General features: G+C 54.9%; 1 protein-coding gene across 2 annotated transcripts; it reads left to right on the top strand.

Moving 5' to 3' along the window:
- The first annotated feature begins 413 nt into the window (after window positions 1-413).
- Window positions 414-21,270, top strand: SHF (Src homology 2 domain containing F). Of its 2 annotated transcripts, XM_012766709.2 has the most exons (7): window positions 414-928; window positions 10,795-10,936; window positions 13,299-13,505; window positions 14,978-15,118; window positions 16,432-16,603; window positions 16,748-16,867; window positions 20,544-21,270. In XM_012766709.2, exons 1-7 carry the CDS (start codon window positions 431-433, stop codon window positions 20,728-20,730), a joined length of 1,467 nt encoding a protein of 488 aa, XP_012622163.1. In that variant the 5' UTR covers window positions 414-430; the 3' UTR covers window positions 20,731-21,270. The 2 variants fall into 2 exon arrangements, with proteins under 2 accessions (XP_012622163.1, XP_012622164.1); XM_012766710.2 differs by lacking the exon at window positions 14,978-15,118.
- The last annotated feature ends 875 nt before the right edge of the window (window positions 21,271-22,145 follow it).

Below are 22,145 nucleotides of genomic sequence, written 5' to 3'. Positions count from 1 at the left end.
GTTCCCCGGTTTTGAGGCCTTGGAGGAGGGGAGAGGAGAGGCGGACGGCGCGCCAGACCCAGGAATCTGGGAGCTACTCTCTCCGCGCCTCGCACGAGCTGAGAGACAGGGAACAGGAACAGATGGGGACTGGTGTGCGCCCCATAGGGGCACGCGTGGCGACACGTGGAGGATTCACCCTTCGTCCAGGAGTCGCATTCCCTGCCCCGGGGTCACCCACTTCACTTCGCGCGCGTCCACAAGGGCTGGGAGCCCTCGCCCCTTCTTCTCCTCCCGGGCGGGGGGCGGGAAGACCCGGTTAGGGAGCGGAGCCCCGCCCCTCCCTTGTTACCGACGAGCCCCGCCCCCTCCCGCCGCCCGGCGGAGATCCGCCCCCGCCCCCGCCCCCCACCGGGCCACTGCGCTCCCCTCGCTCAGTCTGGCGGGCCCCATGTTACTGAGCGGAGCTCCTCCGGCCGGCTCCCGCCCCGGGCCGCGGGCGCAGGGGAGTGCCGGGGGCGGCCCGGGGGGGTCCCGCCGGGGCACCGGGGGTGCGGGAGCCGGCCCCGGAGGAGGCGGCAGCGGTGGAGTAGCCAAGTGGCTCCGGGAGCACCTGGGCTTCCGCGGGGGGGGCGGCGGCGGAGGGGGCAGCAAGCCGACGCCCCCGGAGCCCGACTACCGCGCCCCCGCGCCCTCTCCGGCAGCGCCCCCCGCGCCGCCCCCAGACATCCTGGCAGCCTACAGGCTGCAGCGGGAGCGCGACTTCGAAGACCCCTACTCCGGGGGGTCGTCCGGCTCCTCAGCCCTCGCCACCCCTGCCGCCCCCGGCCCCACGCCGCCCCCGCGCCACGGCTCGCCCCCCCACCGCCTTATTCGGGTCGAGACCCCTGGGCCCCCGGCGCCCCCTGCCGACGAGCGGATCTCCGGACCCCCGGCCAGTAGCGACAGGGTGAGTGCCGCGCCGGGCGGGGGTGGCCAAGACGGGAGGTGGTCAGGGGTCTGGAGGTTGCAAGAGGGACAAAGGTGGCCTGGCCTTGGTGTCACGGCTACAGGCGGACACGAGCCCCTGACCCCAGGGCTGCGAGTCTTCATCCACCTTTGTTCAGATTCTCGACCAATCTCGGACAGGAGCCCCAAACTCTGCCCCTGTCCCCTGTTATGGCCTCAGGACTGATGACCCTCCCTCTCCCAGGTTCCGCTCTCCACTTCTTAGCCCCAGAGCCAGATCCGAGAGCCTTTTTCTAATGGGAATTGTGGCTCCCCCGGAGTTTTCCCCCCACCCCATTGGTTTATGGCCTTTCTGCTCTTCAGGGAGCTGCAGCTCACTGCCCTTTGATCTCTGACCCTTCCCCCAGGCCAAAGCCAGCACAAAGCTCTCCCTGCTGCTGCTGCTCTCCTCCCCTTCCCCTTCCTCCTCCTCCTCCTCGTCCTCCTCCTCTGAGAGCCCAAGCATCCTTTCAGGTGCTGAAGCCCCAGAAAGGAGGTGAAGGCTGGGGTTTCTCCCTGTGAGCACAGCAAGAGCTGGCCTTTGCCCTGCCCAGGGGGGCTGGAGCAGGGTGGGCTGTTGTTCTCAGGAGGCCAGGGCAGGCGGCTGGCAGCTCTTGCTGAGGATGCTGACCACTAGGGTCCAGGCCCACTCCTCACTCCTTCCCTTGTTCCCAGGTGTGAGGACAGTCAGTGCTCAGGACCTGTTGCCCAGATGGTGCTAAGTGACAGTCCATTCCACCTCTCCTCTTGGTGTCCTCCTCCCCAGTTCCATTCTGAGGGCAGCTGGGGCCTCTCCGGCGTCGGCAGGCACTGGGATAGGAAGGCGAGCAGGGCATTGACAGTGTACAGGACATCCAGTCAGCCTCATCCCTCTCTGACAGAGTGGCAGCTGAAAGCCATCCCTAGGCCCCCATAGCCCTAGATTCTATGATGACGATTCTGTGGACCACTCTGACTCTGTTGTCCTTCTTCCCTCACCCCTGGGAGCTCAGCTCTAGGGCTTACTACCCTCTCCTCAGCAAAGGAGAACATTTCTATTTGCTTGGAGAGCAAAGTTGCTGTCCGAATCTGTTGTCTGCAGGATCGAGGCTTTTAGCTGAGAGAGCGTGCTGTTTTGCCTGATTTCCTGGATGGGAGAGATGTCAGGGTCAGAGCAGAAGCCTCAGGAATGTGAATTATTTTTCTTAGTTCTTGCCATGGGGCATGGCTGCCCGTCCTGGGCCAGGATCCTTAGTCTGCAGAGGAAGGTTCAAGGGCATCTCTCCTAGATTGTGCTCTTCTGCTTCCTAACTGTCCCCTGCTATTGTGTGATATGATGGAGGTGGTGGCAGTGAGGCGGAGGGGAGTGCTTGGCCTGGTTCTCACCACTGACCAGTTAGTCTCCTCCTCTCTGACCACTGCCTGTTTGGCACGGGCAATACGAGCCTGAGCTGTCCTTGGCCCTTCTCCTCTCTGCAGTGGCTTGAAATGACCTCAGAGGCTGCCCACCAAGCTGTGGGCTGCTCCAGGACAAGGACTGTGTCTTCCTCCTGTCTGTGTTTCCCAAGTGCCTGATACAATGCTTGACATAAAGAAGAGTGCATAAATATGTCCTCAGTGGTAACTGTCCACTACCAGGGTGGCTCCTGAGGGTCAGGAACTTGCCTAGCCACAGCTCCCCTTGCCCATTTCCCCAGAGACGCCCCCAGGGAAGGGGCTCTACTCACAGAGCCATGCAGCGACTCACAGCCTCTTCTTGCCAAGGGCATCCGTGCCTCAGTTTGGGTCAGCTCTGTGATCTGTGTGCTATTCAGACTTGGGGGCCAAGAGATCTCTGACTCCTTTGTCAGCTACAGGGGCAGGAATGAAATACAGCAGGCTCTCCCAGGAGTCAGTCTGTGGTTTCTTTAATGGGTGTGATGAGGAGGACCCTGGATGCCATGTGAACTGGCCCAGGGGCAGGACAAGGACACCGTCTCTGTGGGCCCCGACCTGGGGCCTCCCATTGTTCAGAGAGAGCAGCTCCCCACCCCAGGTTTGGAGTCCGTCTTCCCCTAGGAAGAGCCCAGACAAGGTGCCTGAGCCCCTTACTCTAAACCCAAGTGTCTGGGCAGCCCTCAGATCTCCTGAGTGACACATGCCTCCAGAATTCATAGAGACATGCTGCCCCTGGATGGTGAGCTGGCCCTTCCCCTGTGGCCCTGCTGAACTTGTCTTTCTGTACCATGTGGCTGCTTTCCCCCTGTTCTCTGTTCCTGCTTCTGTCAGCTCTGCAGGGCCCCTTGGCTTGTTGCTTTGAGGTCTCCTCCTGAGGAGGGGGACTGGGGACAGGGTTGTGCCTTGGACTGGCCTAACTTCTCTCCTTTCCTGGAGCCCAGTGGCTGGTGCTGGGGTGGGGTGGTTAGAACTCTCTGAGAAGGGCTGGGTTATGAGATTTGATGAAGTGGGTGGAGGGGTTGGAGAGAAACCCAGTGAGTATGGGGCAGGAGAGAATGGGGACCTGGACAGGACCCTGAGAGGCCCAGCAGGCTCAGGACCATTAGCCTTCTCCCCATGCAGGGTTCTGGCTGCCAGCCACCCTCAGACCCACTGCTGCAGTTGGCAGGGGTGCAAGGGTGGCCATCTGGGCATGCCTGGCAGGGCAGGTGTGGGAGCAGCAGGAGTCGTGCCCTGCAACGGGCAGGCAGAGGCCTTGCCATCTGGCCGCAGGAAAAGCTCCCCTGTGGTGCTCGGTCCTTGTCTGGCCTCCAGGCCATACTCTGGCAGAGGGGCCAGAGAGCTGGGGCTTCCCTTGCTTTGCTCGCTTTTCTCAGACCCTCAACAGGAAAAACCTGGTCTAATTTGGGAAGGGGATGGATATAGGCACAGGGCCTGATTGGATGAAGCTCTGAGCTGCCTGTGATTGTCTGCATGTGTCCTTTGCTTTTGTCATGCCAATATGTGTGTGTGTTGTGGATATGTGTGTGTGTGACAGAGAGAGAGAGAGAGGTGTGACATGGACAATAAGATGGGTAGGTCTCCTGTATTGAAACCAGAGCTCTTCTTCTTAGCTTGTGGAGGGGTTCCTGAGGTTCATGAACCTCTAGAAATTGTGTGCAGAGATTTCCCATTTTTCTGGGGAAAGGCTCATAGCTCTCAGATTCTCATAAGCGTTCCCAGGCCCGCAGATATTAAGAACTTTTCAAAATAGAGCAGGGCATGGTGGCATGTACTTGTAGTCCCAGCTACTCGGGAGGCTGAGGCAGGAGGATCACCTGAGCCCTGGAGTGTGAGACTGCATCGAGCTTTGGTCATACTGCTTCACTCCAGCCTGGGCAACAGAGCAAGACCCTGTCTCTTAAAAAAAAAAAAAAAAATAGATGTACCTCACAGACGATTTCCACATGGACTTGTGGATCCTCCAGGCCCAAATTCCTCCAGGAAAGGAGTGAACAGATAGGGTGTTTGAGGTTGAACAAGACATTCCTGCCCTGAGGTTAGGAGGGTGCATAGGGGATGCTAAGGTAGGACCATGCCCCAGCCAGTGTTCACTGAGTGTTTGTGTGTCCTTAGGTGACACGGCCTAGGCACTGAAAGGGCCCCAGCACCTGAAAGACCTGGTCCTTGCCTTTTTTAGTTTGTATACTTGTTTACTTTAATGTTCCTCCTCAAGACTTCCAGAGTCTGGGGTGTGATCTGCTTGTCTTGCATGTGTTCCCTGATGGAGACAGAGGGAGGAGGAAAGTCCCAGAGAAGCTGGGGAGGTGTGTAGGTGAAGGGGCCTTTGTGAGCTGGTTAGATCTCTCAACTCGCTGGCCCGGGCTGGCTGTCTCTGCCACCATTGGCGCTTGGAGGGTGGCTGAGGCCCACGGCTCTGAGGTGTGGCAGGTCCGTCTACTCTACCCAGTGCCATTGTCGAACACTGTGGCACTCACTCTGTCTGGAAGACATCTGTGCTTGCTGGCTTGGCCAGTGAGTGACTCAGTGACACCTCAGCCCTGGCACTCTGCCTGTGGGCAGCCAGGAACAGCTGGGACCTAGAGCACCGTGGAGGGAGGAGATGGCTGGGCTGAGCAAGTCGTGGCTGGGGCCTGGGACTGAAGGGGACCCTGCCGCCCACTCCAGTTGCCCTCACCACAAGCCAGTATGATTATTATGTGAGAGCAAAGGTGGGGCCTCAGCCCTGCATGCAGTGGACCTATCTTGCCCCCCAGCCTGGTGCTCTAGCCTTGGGGCTTCACGGCACCTCAAGATGCTTCACTCTCTTGGAACTTATTTTGTGTCTGTCCCTGTGAGCTCCTGGAGGACCCAGAAATATGGGTTTCTTTGTCTTTAAGGCTGGTTTCAAACTCCTGAGCTCAAACGATCCACCCGCCTCAGCCTCCCAGAGAGCTAAGATTACAGGCGTGAGCCACCGTGCCAGGCCAGAACAGTTGATCCTTACAACAACCCTATGAGGAACATTCTGTTACCATCTCCAGGTTATAACTGGGGAAATGGGCTGGGTGTGGTGGGTCACGCCTGTAATCCTAGCACTCTGGGAGGCCAAGGCAGGAGGATGGCTCAAGGTTAGGAGTCTGAAACCAGCCTGAGCAAGAGGGAGACCCTGTCTCTACTAAAAATAGAAGGAAATTAATTGGCCAACTAAAATATATAGAAAAAGTTAGTCAGGCATGGTGGCACAGGCCTGTAGTCTCAGCTACTCAGGAGGCTGAGGCAAGGCAGGAGGATTGCTTGAGCCCAGGAGTTTGAGGTTGCTGTGAGCTAGGCTGATGCCACGGCACTGTAGCCTGGGCAACAGAGTGAGAATCTGTCTCAAAAAAAAAAAAAAAATGGGGAAACCAAGGCACAGGAATGTTGAGTCACGCTTGCACGGTTCCTCAGCTAGCAAGTAGTGGAGCTGGGGTTCATAGCCAGGCCCCTGACTCTAGACTTGGTGCTGGTGTGCAGCATGCTTAGGACCTCAGCATCTACCAGGTGCCTGACAGAGAGGAAGTATGCTAAGGATCAAGAGGAGGGCGACTCTTAGAGAAGGAATGAGGGGCATGTTCTGTGCTGAGTTCACCACATGGCTGGGGACCACCATTTGCCACCCAATCCTGAGGTGACTGCAGACATACCCAAGGGTCTTTTGAGGGTTGGAAGGATCAGTTGCATATCTGTGATGTTTGACTGTTTTATAACAGTTTGCTTTTTATAAAAACATTTATAAACACATAAAGCATATAATGTTTTTATAAAAACAAAAAAATTAAAAACCCCAAAAATTATAAAAGCATACAAATTTCTCTTGTAATTAGAAAAGGAAAATAAATATATTTCTTGGGAAGGATTTTCCCAGGCAGATAAAATAGGAGAAGGGCATTCCAATAAGCAAGAACAGTGGGTACAAAAGCTTGTTCTTGGGGAAGATAAGTAGTGTACCGTTTCCCAAACTGTGACAGGTTAATAGGTTTTCAGTAAGAAAGGGCTTCCATTCCTGTGCCTCAGTTTCCCCATTTTTATAACCTGGGGATGGTAACAAAATCTTCCTCATAGAGTTGTTGTGAGGATCAGCTGTTCTAATACATGTCAGCTGCTTAAATACTTTGGGGAATTACTGAATTAAACAAAATTAGATTTCTTTGCCACAGGACTTTTCAGATTTAAAGTATATTTTAAATCTACAAGCGGAGGAGAGAAGATGCCACATTTTCCAAATTTTTGGATAATGTGATTAGGCACTAAGAGTCAGGAGACCTGGATCCCAGTCTCTGTTGCTGACGACCTGCATACCCTGGACAAGCACCTGAACTCTGGGCCCTCAGTACCTGAACGTAAAAGATTATCCTCAGAGCTGACATTTATTGAGCACTGACTCCATGCCAGCCTCTGGGCTAAAAACTTTTCAAATTCATTTTCCTCCTCCCAACCCTATGAAATGACTATTACCATCCTCATTCTATAGATAAAAAAGACTGACATTTCCATTTCCAGACATTAAATGTAAACTAAAGAAGCAGAGGGAAGGGGGCGTGGTAGGTGTGGGGACCTTGCAGAGCCAGCATCCTGTAACATGTGCCCCTTGCTCCTCCTGGACTTGCCCCCCTTGGAGCCCACGCTGGGGTGAGGAACGTGTTGCATGGCCCAGCTGCAGAGTGGAACACGAACCAGATGGTGGGCCTGTGAGCTACCTCCAGAGAGGCTTGGGCAGGAAGGAGATTCAAAGTATGACAGCTGCTCTGGGAGGGGCACTGCCCAGTTGGAACAGACACAATCGCAGCGTCCTGGGGCACCCTGTTGGATGTCAGGAGGGAGGGGAACAGAGGTCCCTCTGGGTAGCAGCCGCTTTACCTACTAGTTTGGAAATATTTCAGCCTTTCAACAGCATTCTGGCTGTATGCCTAAAATATCAGCCTTGGTTTTATGTACTTTCTCCAAAGGACTTTTGTGGACAATCCCTTGTGCCAGAGACTTTGATCTCTATTCAAATGTAGAGTCTCCTGAGAGCCTGATCCTACAGCCACCAGTGGTCAGTCAGAGGTCAGGGCGAATGGGGATCTGAAAATTGGTGTCACTCCAGATGATAGAGTCTGGGGAGAAGGCCTTTGGAGCATCCAGTAAATGTACATAGAGCACCTACTGTGTGCCAGGCCCTGTGATGGGTGCAGGATATCGCAGTGAGCACCTCAGAGTGGGGCACAGCGACCATAAGCAAAATAACAAATCGTGGTAGCCTAGAAGGGTAGCTTCTCCCACTGAGTAGTTTCTTCGCAGGACCTAGAAGCCACTGGGAAAGCAGGCCTGGGCTCTGCCTGAGATCCTCTGTGCCCAGGGTGGACACCTGTCCTGCCAGCCTTCCCAGCTGCTGCTTCCGACTCCCAGTCCTGTGGGCGGTTCATCTGGGCACCCCAGCCCAGGGCGCTGGGCCTGGGCTTCCTGGAACAGGGTGTGGAGCCAGGAATGGAACAGAGGAGCCATTGAGCTGCCCGCAGAGTTGCCACCTGGGCGCCCACGGGCATTGCAGGCTGGGGCTCGGAAGCCCACGCCAGCCTGGGAGGGGTCGCGGCTCCGGGCATGGGCCCAGGACTCTGGTGGGAAGGGTACTGTGTGCAGTTCTGACCAGGCTTGGTGAGGCAGGGCCTGAAAGGGGGTGGGAAGGGCACTGGGGACAACTCTGCTCACCAAGCAGCTTCTGGGGACACAGTTTCACTTGCAAAGACTCAGTCTCCCCATATGACCCCACCCAACCCAGATTTGTGCTTCCTGTCTCTTCTGAATGAACAGGAAAACGTGCTTCCTTTGTCCATTCTTCCTGTTTTATATGAATGGATTTAACAAATATTTGCTGAGAGCTTTCAGGAATGTATCAGTAAACATGGTTCCTGCCCTCAGGAAGCTCACAGTCTGCAGGAAGACACAGAATAGAACAAATATTTATGGCACAGTGTAATGATAGCCCAGCATATAGGCACCTAACAGGCCCTGGGGTGGGGGGGAGTATGGAAAAGCTTTCTAAAGAAATACAGTAATCAATAAGAGGTAACCAGTCCAGGAGGAACAGGAGAGCCTTTGAGGTAAGAAAGAGCATAGAGCTTTCAGGTAACAAAGTGATCCAAGGTGAGTAGAGAGAAACCAAAGAGGAAAGTGGAATCTTTTAGATCTCTTTAACTTCAGACTTTTTCTTAAGGCACTGGAGAGTCATTGTAAGGTTTAAGGATAATGTGTCCGTTGATTCAGACACTGTCAAGTAGTCTTGCCACATATGGGTGTGAGGCTGGGTGCTGACTGTCAGAATCACCAGCAGTGGGCGGGCTGCAGAACCCCCTTGGTCAAGGGTGGGGGCGTGGGTGCCGGTTGGCTGGGAGGAAACAGCTTGAGTAGGGTAGGGGTGAGTAGATTTCTTTTCTCTGCTTCTTGGAGGAAGGAGGACTAGGTGTAAAGGGCTCCCAGGGGTGATAGGGGATGATCTGGTAGAGAGAGACATTTTTCTAGTGCCTACTGTATGCCAGGTGCTTATTGGAGCTGGAGAGACAAAAGTGACACAGAGCTCCAGGCTAGTGGGTGCCTGGTGGTGGTGATAGGATGATCTGAGGTGGCCATCCCACCAGCAGGCAAAGGTGCAAGGGAGCTGAGGCTTGCCTGGGACAGGGGGACCTTGAAGACCTGAGAGCGAGATGCTAGGAGCCATTGGGACATGCCTCAGAGGCCCCCAGAGGGGCTGGCAGGGTTGAAGGAACATGCAGAAGGGGTCTCTGAGGTGGGGAGGCTCCTTTCTCCATGTCTGTCTTCCTAGTGGTCCCCATTCCCAGATCCTCTAACCTAGGGCAGGGTGGTCCCCCCCAGCCTCCCAGCCCAGCTGACTCCTATATCCTGGCTCAAACCAGAGCCTGGCCTGAGATTTGGAGAAAGGTGAGGGTGGCCTCTCCCCATGCCTCAGGCCCCAAAGCCACTCCTGTCATCACCTGTCAACACAGTCGTGCAGTGCCCTCAGGGTGCTGGCAGTCCTGGGTGGGCTGGGCTCTGTCTCTCCTTCAGCTGCACCCCCAGGAGAAGCCCATGCCCAGCTTGGAGAAAGGCTCTATTATCCTCAGCTGCGCCCCGCCCTGAGCGCCTTGGGTGCCTCTGCATGCTGTGTGGTTTGCAGTGTGCTCTACATAGGGTGGGGGCAGGGACAGAGGAGTGGCCGTGAGCCACTGTGTGGGAGGAAGGGGCAGCATGGGGAGTGGAGGGCCAAGGTGAGGCCTTTCCTGTTCCTGTCCTCCAGCAGCCAGTGAATTTCAGCAGAGCCTCAGGGCTGCCCCCAAAGCCTGACTCCAGCATTCTCTCTGTCAGGACAGCCAGGATGCCCTCTGGTGGCAGGTTGACAGCCTTTTACACAAAGGGCATGGGTTCCAATCCTGATTCTTCCACTTGTGCAGAATGGTCTTGGGCATATTGTTCCCTAACTGCACTCAGCCTCCAGTTGCTTGAAATGGGGATAATAATAACCACATGACAGGGTGGTTGTGAGGATAGTGAGTGAACTTAAAAAGTGAGTACTCCGCCCAGTCGCAGTGGCTCACGCCTGTAATCCTAGCTCTCTGGGAGGCCGAGGCGGGTGGACCGTTTGAGCTCAGGAGTTCGAAACCAACCTGAGCAAGAGCAAGACCCCATCTCTACTATAAATAGAAAGAAATTAATTGGCCAACTAATATATATAGAAAAAAATTAGCTGGGCATGGTGGTGCATGCCTGTAGTCCCAGCTACTTGGGAGGCTGAGGCAGCAGGATTGCTTGAGCCCAGGAGATTGAGGTTGCTGTGAGCTAGGCTGATGCCACGGCACTCACTCTAGCCTGGGCAACAAAGTGAGACTCTGTCTCAGAAAAAAAAAAAAAAAGTGAGTACTCAGCCTTTCTTTCCTTGATGGTGAACAACTTATTATTTGTTCAGCATCTGGAAGTGCCCCGGTAGGCATAGACCATGCTAATCTCTGAGTTGCCTCCATTCCCTGCATTTTCTTTGAACTCTTCCAACCTCTTTGTAACCAGTTCTTTGAATTAATTCCCTCTCTTAAACCACCTGGCGTAGGCGCTTATCCTGTTGGACCTTGGCTGAGGCAGGCACTAAGACTCAGTAGCCTCATTCTGGCCATTTAGCCTAGAAGATGGCCCAGAGGCACCAAATTAGCAGAAAAGACAGCTATACCACCTGGTTGGTGGCCTACTAGGAGAACCCTGCAAAGGAAGAGCCAGGGCTTGTCCCCATCCAAACTCAGAGCCTGCCCTTGGGTACCTGGGTTCCGGGTCTAAGGCAGCCTACCCAAGACTCTTGCTCCCGTGGGCAGAGCATCTGGGGGGAAGCAGAGCTGCCTCTCAGCGGTCTGAAGCCCACTTTCTTCACTCCCACAGTTGGCAATCCTAGAAGACTATGCAGACCCATTCGATGTTCAGGAGTCTGGTGAAGGCTCAGCAGGAGCTTCAGGAGTCCCAGAAAAGGTCTCTGAAAATGACGGCTACATGGAGCCCTATGAGGCTCAAAAGATGATGGCTGGTGAGTGAGGGGCAGGGGCTTCTGGGATCTGCAGAACAGGCCTGGGGGGGAGGAGCCACAAGTCTGAGGACTGATTCCTTGGTCCCTAGAAAATATACTGTCTTTGCCAGGTCCTTGGGGAGGGTGGTCACTGTCTCAAGATAGTCATTTTGGAGAAGAAGCTGTGACTTATGAGCCCTGTGGTCCTAGAAGCCATGTGACCAAAGGTCAGATAGAAGCATGTGAGATAGGAAGGGCAAGATAGTGAGGGCTAGGGGTCAAGGGTCCCCAAAAGAGAATCACTTGCTTTGGGGAAGGTGATGAATTTGGAATGACAGGATGTCAAAGTGAAACATCTCTATGGCAATTGGAAAAGCATGACTCTAAAACTATAGATGCCGTGGGTGCCATGAGGCTGGGCAAGTAATTCAAGAAGTTAGGTAGATACTGTTTCTGGATACTCTCAATAAAAAAAAAAAAAAAAAAAAAAAAAAAAGAAGTTAGGTAGGGAGAGATGAATAGACCTGGCCCTGGGGAACAGAGGCCAAGAGAAGATCCAGGGAATAAGAAGACCAAGTCGTGATCAAAGAGGAGGACAGGGTGGGTCAGTCTAAGCCGAGACCCCAAGGCAGGACTAGAGGAAGTTTGTTCAGGGGCCAATAATGTTAGTGCTGGGTATACATGGGAGTTAAGATGAGAGAGAGGATCCACACGAGTAGAGTTTATAAAAAAAAAAAAAAAAAAAAAAAGATGAGAGAGAGGGGCAGTGAAGTGCTTTGAAGGCTGAAATGAGGTGTTTGGACTTGCTCCAAGAAGGGGAGTGAAGCCATTATGAATTCTTGAGCAATAAAGGAATAGGACGAGTATGGCATTTTAAGAGGATTACTGAGGCTCTGGTGTGCACAATGGACTGGAAGAACTGAGTATCAGAAAGTTAGCAGGCTATTGTATAAAAATTATTGGGGTTTTCAGGGGTCAATAATTAACCTCTCTTTCTTCCTCTCCCAAGCTTGGAAATAATTGAGAAATAAGATTAAGGAAACAGACTGATGGAGATTAAAATGTCAACTTTATTACTGATAAAGTTGATTGGAGAACATTACTTAGCTATGTCACCACAATGGGCTTTTTAATACTTCATCATAGAATTAAACTTGCCCACTCAGGCTTGGGCAATGCAGGACAGCTGTGGGCCACTGCACAGAGGCAGGCCATTCACTGCATGGAGGAGAAAGAGCCAGAATGTTCTCTCTCTGCAAGAAGGCAGATCTGAGAAGGAGAGTGGGCATTCACTGGCTAATCAGATAAGCTGTTCTTCCTCCTTGGGAGAGGTGGCAAGGGAGGCAGAGAGTGGTCAGGGTGATATCCTAGTAGTATTATTCCATGGAGCCCATAGAAACATGAGCCTTTGGCATGGAGGGTCACCCCCTCAGTAATCTAGATATGGAGAGATGTGGTGAAAGTCATCAGGTCTTGGCAGTGAATAGATGGGATTTGCAGAATGAAGGAGGGCCAGGTTCAAGGAGAGCAGTGTAGTAGACAGAAGTTGAGAAAGTGAGAGGCTGACTACCATTTTTAGGTCAGAGGGGTGTAGACCCTCAGGAGGTCCATGAGTGCCCTGGAATTCTATGTGAAAGTTTAAGTGCATGTTTTTCTGGGGAGCAGCACGATAGCTTTTATCAGATTTTCTCTGGGGTCAATGATGCCAAGAGAAGATCACTAGCTTTGGAGAAGGTGGTCAGTTTGGAACATTTGGATGTCAGAGTGAAAGATCTTTATGGTAATAGAAACACAAGCCTGGAAATACAGATGTAATGAGTACCATGAGGCTGGGAAAGTAGTTCAAAGAGTTAGGGTAGGGAGAGACGAATGAGACCTGGCCTTGGGGAACAGAGGCCAAGAGAGGATCCCGGAAAAGAGACCAAATCAGGGATCAGAGGGACAGTCCATGAAAATGAGTGTCCAAAGGGCAAGTTTCAGAAAGGGGTGGTCAGTAGTGTCTGAGTGGTGAAGAAGAAATTTATGATTGTGAAATGATATTACTTGAGATACAGGGAAATAGAGTTTGGCAACAAGGAGGAGATGGACAGGGAAGACCATGCCTCCACTTCCTACACACGTAAATGTCAGCTACCTGTTCCTTGCTGGCCATTGTGGGATCCTTTTCCTGTCTTTCACTCCCCTGCCTCCATTGGCTCCCGTGCTTTTGGAGACCTGGAAGTGTTTGGAGGGTGAGGGACCCAGGCTGTGTGGCTGCTGAGTTCCCTGCAGAGCCAGGGCATCTCCTCTGAGGGGAGCCCGGCTCATTGCTGAGTGCTGCCACCGGAGGAGCCAGATGGCCAGGGCTGAGCTCACACCTCTCCCCTCCCTCTTGTCCTGTCAGAGATCCGGGGCTCCAAAGAGACAGCAGCCCAGCCCTTGCCTCTGTACGACACACCCTATGAGCCGGAGGAGGAAGGGGCTACCCCAGAGGGTGAGGGGGCCCCCTGGCCCCGGGAGTCCCGCCTGCCGGAAGATGATGAGAGGCCCCCCGAGGAGTATGACCAGCCCTGGGAGTGGAAGAAGGAGCGCATTTCCAAAGCCTTTGCAGGTTAGTCCTGGTGGAGAGGGCAGGTCCACTGGGCCTCTGAGCAGCCTTCCAGGCTCAGGAGAAGGGAAGGAGTGGACCCCAGGAACCCAAGGAGGCCCAGGAGCGAAGTGTAGTTGAGCTCTGTAGCACTGAGAGTGGGGAGGTGGGTGTGTGCACACAGCGTTGTGTGCAGAGTCAGGGAATGGGCACAGGAGCAGGACAAAGGCGTTTCTCTGCACCAACCACCTCTCGGAGGCCAAGAGGCTTGGGCTACTTCCGTCTTTTGGAGGGCTGGGTATGTTTAAAAATAAAGAATTCCAAAACAAAATTATAAAACTTGTGGCATATGTTAAACACTGACATTTAACACTTGAAACAATGAAAACAGCTGTGTGTGTAACCTGAATTCTGGGGCTGTGTCTCCCAATGGGGGACTCTGCCAGACCAGGGGAGTCTTGCCCCAGGGGGATTTCCGAGGAGCAGAGAGAGGCTGTGAGAAATCCCTGATTGCTGACCGAGGATCAGGTTTCTCCTGTCCCAGCCACACCACTGTCCATCCCATGCCCCAGCCCACCATGGAAAAGTGCGTGTTGGTGGTCTGAGGTGGGTGGGTCAAGAGCCTGCAGTGAGGAGGGGGCTTTCCCTCCTGGATCCTGGATACAGGGAGAACATAAAGGGCTTAGACGCCATTAGACTTCACTCCTGCTCCCAGGGGCCCCTCACCCCTCCTTGGGCATGGGGCGCATCCCGCAGCTGGAGCCAGTCCTCTCCACCCTGGCAGCCAGACTGGGAAGCCGCGGGTTTCTGGTTCGCTTCCTGTAAAGCACACACCGTTGAGGATGGGCCGTTTATCTCCAGAAGTCTCCTTGGAGAATCGATACTGTTTGGATTGCTTAATGGGAAAATCTATGCTCGTCATTAGGAAACCTTGTTAGCAGTCCTGCAGCCACTGGTGGCATCACTCTTCCCAGGATGGGGGGCAGCTAAATTTCAATAAAGCATCTGCCCCCAGGTCTGCATATTCCTGACAACCCGAGGTTAGGTTGTCCTACTCAGCTACCTGCCAGTTCCCAGGCTCTGGGGAAAGAGGAGAAAGGGTGGCAAGGCTGGGGGTGCCAGGAAGCTGTGGGAACCTGGGTGTGGTGTGGGGAGGCGTGGGAAGCTCCTCGTCCCGCTTTTCCTCTGTTCCTGGTGGCTTTGGGCCCTGGAGGCTTGTGAGAGGTCACATGAAAGGGAGCCATGGGGCTGGCAGAGCAAGACCCTGCATCCTGCTGCTTGCCACCCGAGCCCCCCACCCTTTGGCCAGGCCAGCCTGGTATGGTCTGTGTTGGCTCTGCCCAGCCCTCTGAGAGTCTTGCTACCTCCCCTGCCTCTGCCCCCTCCTTTCTAGGCTGTCCTGTGTCCTGGCTCTGGGTTTTGGTGTCTCAACCTTTGCCTCTTTCTGTCTCTGTCTCTGTCACTGTCTGTCTCTCTCCTTCTGCTACTGGCTCCAGTTGACATTAAGGTCATCAAAGACCTACCTTGGCCTCCGCCTGTGGGACAGCTGGACAGCAGCCCCTCCCTGCCTGACGGGGACAGGGACATCTCCGGTCCAGCCTCACCCCTCCCTGAGCCCAGCATGGAGGACAGCAGCGGTGGGTCCTGTGGGGGCTTCTGGCCAGGGTGACATGTCCTCTCACCCCCAGGCCCTGTGGGCTTGGGTTGGAGGAGTTGAGAGGTGGGGCAGGGTTTGGAGACCCCAGGAAGAATCCTTCTCATCCTGGAGGAAGAAGGAAGAAACAAAATGCACATTCCTCCCTTCCCCAAAACGGTGGGGAAGGTGTCTGCTAAGAGAGGCCCGTTCCTAATATGTTTTTCAGCACCCTACAAAGATCCACTATCAAATTTTTATTTATTTAATTTTTTTTCTGTTTCAAAAGTAAGGGAAGGAAAGATGCACTATGTTAAATTCACTTCTTTGGGAAAAGCTTTGCCTGGCTGGATCCTTCAGCAAGGAGAATACTCTCGTAGGGGTGGCGCCAGCACAGGAAGTGTTAACTTGGGGTAAAGGATCGGATCTGATCTTGCATCTGGTGACTGAACAACAATAAGGGCTTGAAAGTACTACAAGGAAAAATAGAGTCCAAATGGGAAGAAAGAAAGCACTAAATTCTTTCTCTACATTCAGTTTTTCCCAGAATGGGCACCCAAGGGTGTGGGTTGTGGGTGCACAGGTGCGAGCACCTGTTTGTACATTTGTGCCTGAGTGTTGTGGGTATTTTATAAATACAGGAGGAGGGAGGTGTCCATCACCTATGCATGTGTGCCTGTGGCCAGGTGACCCACTGCGGTGCAGTCCTCCCGTGTGTAGGCTGTCAGGCTGCCCTGGCCTCTGCTGGGCTTCTGGGGGTGGGGGAGGGGAGCCAGTGGGCAGCAACCTTGTGTGCAGGGGGAGGGGTGAGTGGGCTGGCGGCTGGCGGCTTTGGGCAGGATTAGCCTGTCAGGATGGCACCAGGGGGAATCAGATAATTGTTCTCAGATCGATAAGTCATTTCTACAGAATGGCTTGGCAGGGTGATTTGGAGAACAGTAATGAACTCTGAGGAGGAGAAAGAAACAATATTATCAGCGCTGAAGCCACCCTGAGGGGGATGGAATAGGGGAAGGCAGTCAGCTGCTCTAGGGGGAGAAGCTTAAGTGGTTTCTCATGTTGTTCTTCTCTCCTCTCCTCCCCCAGGGTGGGGACTGGGAGGCCTGTGTGGCATAGGAGGCTGAGCCCCGCCCCCACCAGGGACCAAACCCAGGGTTATGTCCCAAGAGCCCTTCAGGCCCATGAGCATGGCCTGCCCCCCAAGAACATTCCTTTAACTCTTTTGGGAGCTGGAGGAGATACGGGTGGGGCACCAGCTATTTAGCAGAGCTGTAACTCTAGGGTCCTCAGAGTCCATGATTGGTATGTTCCCCACAGCCCAGTTTGAAGGATCCGAGAAGAGCTGCCTGTCACCTGGCCGGGAGGAGAAGGAGCGGCTACCTCCCAGACTCTCTGCAGGGAACCCTAAGTCAGCCAAGCCCCTAAGCATGGAGCCCAGCAGCCCCCTGGGGGAGTGGACAGATCCAGCACTGCCTCTGGAAAACCAGGTGTGAGTGTCTGTGTCCACCTGGGAACTCCCTCCCCTCTCCTCCCCTCTCGGCACTGGCTTCCCTGCAAGGGACACCCAGAACGGGTGGGCCTAGACAGTGAGGGACCCAGCAGAGATGCCCGCCTTCCTCTCTCTCATCCTCAGCTGGTATCACGGGGCCATCAGCCGAACAGACGCCGAGAACCTGCTTCGGCTGTGCAAAGAGGCCAGCTACCTGGTGCGCAACAGCGAGACCAGCAAGAATGACTTCTCCCTCTCTCTCAAGTGAGTGCAGAGGGCTGTGGGTGGGGGCACAACCAGCAGGACAGGAGTCCCCTCCCATAGTCCCCTCATGCCCAGCCATGCCAGGAGGTCCCCATCCCCTGTGAACACTCTCCAGGGACTAGATCCTGAGATATGTGAGACTCAGCCAGCCCCTGCTCTCAAGGAGCTCACAGTCCACTGGGGGAAATAAGAGTTGGGCTAGGGCATCCAGCTCAGAAGGGTTCTGTTCTTCAAGCTGTGTTGGTCTGGGGCCCCCGTAACCTCTCTAGGCCTCAGTTTCCTTACCAATAAAATGGGGAAATACTAACACAGGGAAGGATTAAATAAAATAATATATAGAAAGCACACTTAGCATGGTGCTGAGTGTTCAATAAATTATCACAATCATGAATGGAAGTCCAAAATGTTCTAGAAGCACAAGCAAGGAGATAGGGGCTTTACCTGAGGGAGTCTACTGGGTGAGATGCTGGGCAGGGTCCTGGGAGGGGGCTGGGCAGTGGACACAAGCTATTCCTGTTGACTCCGAGAAGTGTGTGAGTGTGTGTGGGGTGGTCTGAGCTCTGAAGGGTTCTGGAAGAGGTGGGGGAGGCAGGGCCCTCCCTTCCCATCAGCCCCTCTGCCTCCCCTCCCACTGGCAACCAGGAGTTCTGCCTGGTAGAGCCTGCACCCCACGTAGGCAGCCAGTTGGGGTGGTGTGTCCATTTACCCACCCCCTTCACTACTGAGGCATCTGTACCATGTCCTACCACGTTCTCTAGGGGCATTCAAGTCCAGTTATACCCTTCACTTCAAACAAATCCAATCTATGAAAATATAGAGTTACTAAACCAGGTACATTTGGGGGATAATTATTCAACTCCACTAAAAGATTATAGAAAAAGCACCAGACTGCAGTCAGGTAACCTGAGTTCTATTTTGGAGTTTGATAAAACTAGGCAAATCACTTAATGTCTCTGGCCTCAGTTCTTCCCTTTGCAGAGTGGGTTGACAGATATCACTTAGATTTCTTTCAGCTGTCACACTCTAGGAGTCCACAATTTATAAAATCAAAAGAGCATTTCAGAAAAATTCACTTGTCAAAAAATTAATTTATATAACTTCCAGAATGTGTATTGCTTTAAAAATTATAGTTAAAATTCATGGGGCATACCAAACAGTATATATGCCATCTCCAGACGAACTACCATTCTGCATCACAGATCTCTTCTTTTTTTTTTTTTTTTTTTTTTTTTTTTTTTGAGACAGAGTCTCGCTTTCTTGCCCAGGCTAGAGTGAGTGCCATGGCGTCAGCCTAGCTCACAGCAACCTCAAACTCCTGGGCTCGAGTGATCCTTCTGCCTCAGCCTCCCGGGTAGCTGGGACTACAGGCATGCGCCACCATGCCCGGCTAATTTTTTTTTTTTTTATATATATATCAGTTGGCCAATTAATTTCTTTCTATTTTTATAGTAGAGACGGGGTCTCGCTCTTGCTCAGGCTGGTTTCGAACTCCTGACCTTGAGCAATCCGCCCGCCTCGGCCTCCCAAGAGCTAGGATTACAGGCGTGAGCCACAGCGCCCGGCCCAGATCTCTTCTTTTATAGACAGAAAATAGATGGAAAGAGGTTTGTGACTTGATCAAGGCCACCAGCTAATAAAGTCCCAGAGTTAGGATTTGAAACCAGCTCAGTCTGACTCTACAAACTGGGCTGTTCCATTGCAGGGCTCCACCCCTCAGGAAGAGCCTTAGCATTTGCTAGTGGCCAAGCGGGGAGGCAGGCCTGGATGTCTGTTCCTGCCCTGGCTGATCTAGCCCGCCAGCTTCAGGCTGCCAGAGCCTCGTTTGCATATAAATGGTTTCTCTGAAATACAATTATGGTTTCTCTTTTCTCCCTAATGGAAGGGCTTTCACTGGTAATTAAACAACTTCCTCAAAAAGCCAGGCTGGCCTGGCCCTGCAGCCCTGCTGGTCCCACCCCAGCCCCCTGAGGGTCTGAGGCTCTCGCAAGGGCTTTCCTGGATCCTAATGGGCCCTTGAGACTTTGTCCCACGAGGTTGGAAAGCACAGCTACCCTCCTCCCCTCAAGGTTGGTTGTGCAGATGGAGGCTGGCCTCTCTGACCACTTGTTGCCCTTCTTGGACATAGCTTTCAGGAGAGGCGATCCCGCAAGTGGGGAGCGGGGGTCATCCCCAAACTGGCAGAAGGTGAGGGAAGGCAGGGCCCGCCCACAGCCTTGGGCCTGGGCTCACTACCTCCCCTCTGCACTGCCAACAGGGGCTGTACCTTTGCCTAGGGCCCTTGGCTCCACCCCCGCCCCGCCCTACAGCCATGGTCCCTGTCAGCCCCATTTATCTCAGACCTACAGATGGCCCCATACCCTGGCACACCCAGCCATGGGGTCTCCAGGCCTTTTCCCAGAAGGCCACTGGGCTCCTGACTAAGGCTTCAGGACACCATGCCCTGAGGAGAGGCAGAGGACTGGAGTTAGGGGCCTGTCTTTTCCTCCCATCCCTCTCTTCCCTTCAGCCTCCCCACTCTCCGCGTTCTCACTTGGGGTCCTTCTGACATGGGTCCAGGCAGAGCCTTCTGTGTACCCAGGCAGGGGAGGCAAATGATGAGGTTTACCAGCCTCATTTCCAGGGGTGGGGGCCTCAGGATGGAGGCAGCACCCCCCCATTCCTGCTTCCCACACTATCCTCTGAGTCCTGTCCTTGTCCCCAAGTGGGCTCTGGCCAGCAGCAGACTCAGGCTTCAGGGACCCACCAAACATGCCTTACCTCTTGCCTGTGGGTAAGTCCCAGACCTGGGGCCTGGCAGACTAAGCCTGTGGTAGTTTGGACAAACATTCTTGCCAGGTGCCTCACCTCTTGCCCCGTCTCTAAGGCTGAGGGTGCCTGGACATTTAGGAGCTGGCCAGAACTCTGAGCAGGGGGGCCCTTGTCTTGAGGGCAGGGCCAGCCACTAATGCTGATATCCTGGGTGTGGCAGGGAGTTGCAAGAGGCTGTGGAGCATGAGCAAGTCCTCTCTCAGGAAAGGAATGATGTCATTCTCGGCGGAAGGGCCGGGTAGATGAGCTGGGGGCTTGGCCCCAGGCCCAGACAGCAAGAGGGTGAAGGGATGTCATCAGGAGGAGGCAGCTGAGCATTCCCAGATTTTGGGCGGGCTTCCAGATTAGCTTGTCTCTTCCCCTAGTCTTTGTAGAGGGAGAGCCCCAACCAAGACTAGCTTGGTTGTTACATTTGCCCCCCCAACCTCCTTCCTGCCAAGGGTATCTGTGGCTTCACAGGAGTCACCAGCAGCCCCTCACAGGTGTCCTACCCCATAGCTAGGAAGGGTGAGGTCAAACTGGCCCCAGCCACATAGGCAGAAGGGCAGGGGTGCCTGGACCCCCAGGGTTGGGGCCTGCTGGTTTGCTCCATTTTCCATCAGCACACACCCTGTATACTCACTATACATACATTTTTGGCACACCCAGTGCCCTCACCACAAACCCAATGCCTAATGGTACCTACTCATACCACGGCCGCCGCCACCACCCTGCATTCTGGACTGACCGCCACCTTCCCTATTCACCACCTCTTCTCAGCTGGCTTGGAACCACCACACTTGCTGCGGGGGTGGGGAGGGTGACTGGATGAGTGAGTTGGGGACTGAGGAGCGCCCCCACTCACCAGGGTTTCCTCTCCTCTTCCCAGGAGCAGTCAGGGCTTCATGCACATGAAGCTGTCCCGGACCAAGGAACACAAATACGTGCTGGGCCAGAACAGCCCGCCCTTCAGCAGTGTCCCAGAAATTGTGCACCACTATGCCAGCCGCAAGCTGCCCATTAAGGGGGCCGAACACATGTCCCTGCTCTACCCCGTGGCCATCCGGACTCTTTAGATGTGAAACCGGGGCACTGTGACAGACCTGGACCCCGCCCTGTGCCGGTGACCCAGCTGAGGGCTGTGGTTCTTCGCAGGGACAAACCTTTCTTGACCTTTCTCTCAAACCTTTCTTCCCCTTTCCCTGGGATCGAATAGAAGCTGGAGATTCCTTAATTTATTCTAAAGGGGAAGGGCTACTGGGGCCTTGGAGTTACCCTGGAGAGAAAGGAGAGCCCCTGGGGAGTTTAAGATTGGCAGCTCCAGCCTCTTTCCAACCCTAAGGGGGAGGCAGCGACCGGCTTCACCACCCTCTCCCTACTGGGTCAGTGCGGTGTAGGGCTGGACGCGGCCCTGCGGGGCGCCCTGACCGTCTCTCGGCCTCCATCCCCGCCCTCCATCCCCAAGCCGCCGGAGGGCTCCGCCCAGAGTCTGCAGACCCCTGGGATGGAGACGGCCCTGGGGGCTGGGGGAGGGCTCGGGCCCGAGGGGAGTGAGCGGTCCCCAGGCCGCCCGGCTGCGGGCCAGAGGCAATAAATAAACCCAATCCTGCCGGGCACTGCAGCGTCCGCGCCTCGGGCGCCGCCCCCAGACTGACGGGGGAGGGGCGCGAGGCGAGCACTGATTCTGTTTATAAATCAGCTCCCGAGCAGACACAGGCCGCCTGCGAAAAGCACTTTCGAAGCTTCAAGTTCCTTTCTTTGATGAGATGTCAAAACACCCCCCGCCGCTCCCGCCCGGGCTGGGGGCACCCGAGGCCCGCCGGCCGCTGCGGCGTCCCCTCCCCGCCACCGCCGCCGCGGAGCGCATCCCCCCAAGAACGCGCCCGGTTTCCTGCCTACAGCCATTTGTCTGGGAGGAGGGGAGGCGCGGGGAGACAAAGAGGCGGCGCGCCAGGCGGGAGGGAGCGGGCCGGCAGTGCCACGCGGAAGCCGCGCGCCTGGGAGGGCGGGAAGGCTGGCGAGGCGGACTGCGGGGGTCCCAGCTCGTTTCCTCAGCGGAGTAAGCCGGGCCGGCCGCGCCCCGCTCGGGCCCTGACAGAAGGGTCGGTCCCCTGGAGATCTGCGGCCGGGGCTGGCCGTGCGCGCCCCCTGGGGGCCGCGCCTCTAACCGCAGGCCCGGCGCGCGGGGCCACGCCCGCCTGCGGCCCCTGGCGGCGTCCCTGCGGGCGCCCACAGCTGGAGCCCGCCGTGCCTGTGGGCTCAGCCCAGGAGTACGCGCTGGGCCGCCTGGCAGAGCTGCTGTCTGGCCGCTCCAGCTCGCCCTCCTGCTCCCACGGGCCAGCTAATCTGAACCCACTCGGGGACGGCTGCCCTGGGAGTGCAGTCTGAGGGCCTGTTCCAAGACCTAAAGGTGCAACTCCCAGGTGTGGTGCGAATCACAGGACTTGGGAGTTTCTAATCCAGTGGCTATTTTCTCGAAATTGAGAGTGTA

The sequence above is a fragment of the Microcebus murinus genome, chromosome 6 (genome assembly GCF_040939455.1).
Source record: "Microcebus murinus isolate Inina chromosome 6, M.murinus_Inina_mat1.0, whole genome shotgun sequence".
In the NCBI taxonomy this organism is placed as follows: Eukaryota; Metazoa; Chordata; class Mammalia; order Primates; family Cheirogaleidae; genus Microcebus; species Microcebus murinus.
The sequence above is the reverse complement of the archived record's forward strand: the minus strand, read 5'-3'. Positions and strand labels throughout refer to the sequence as shown.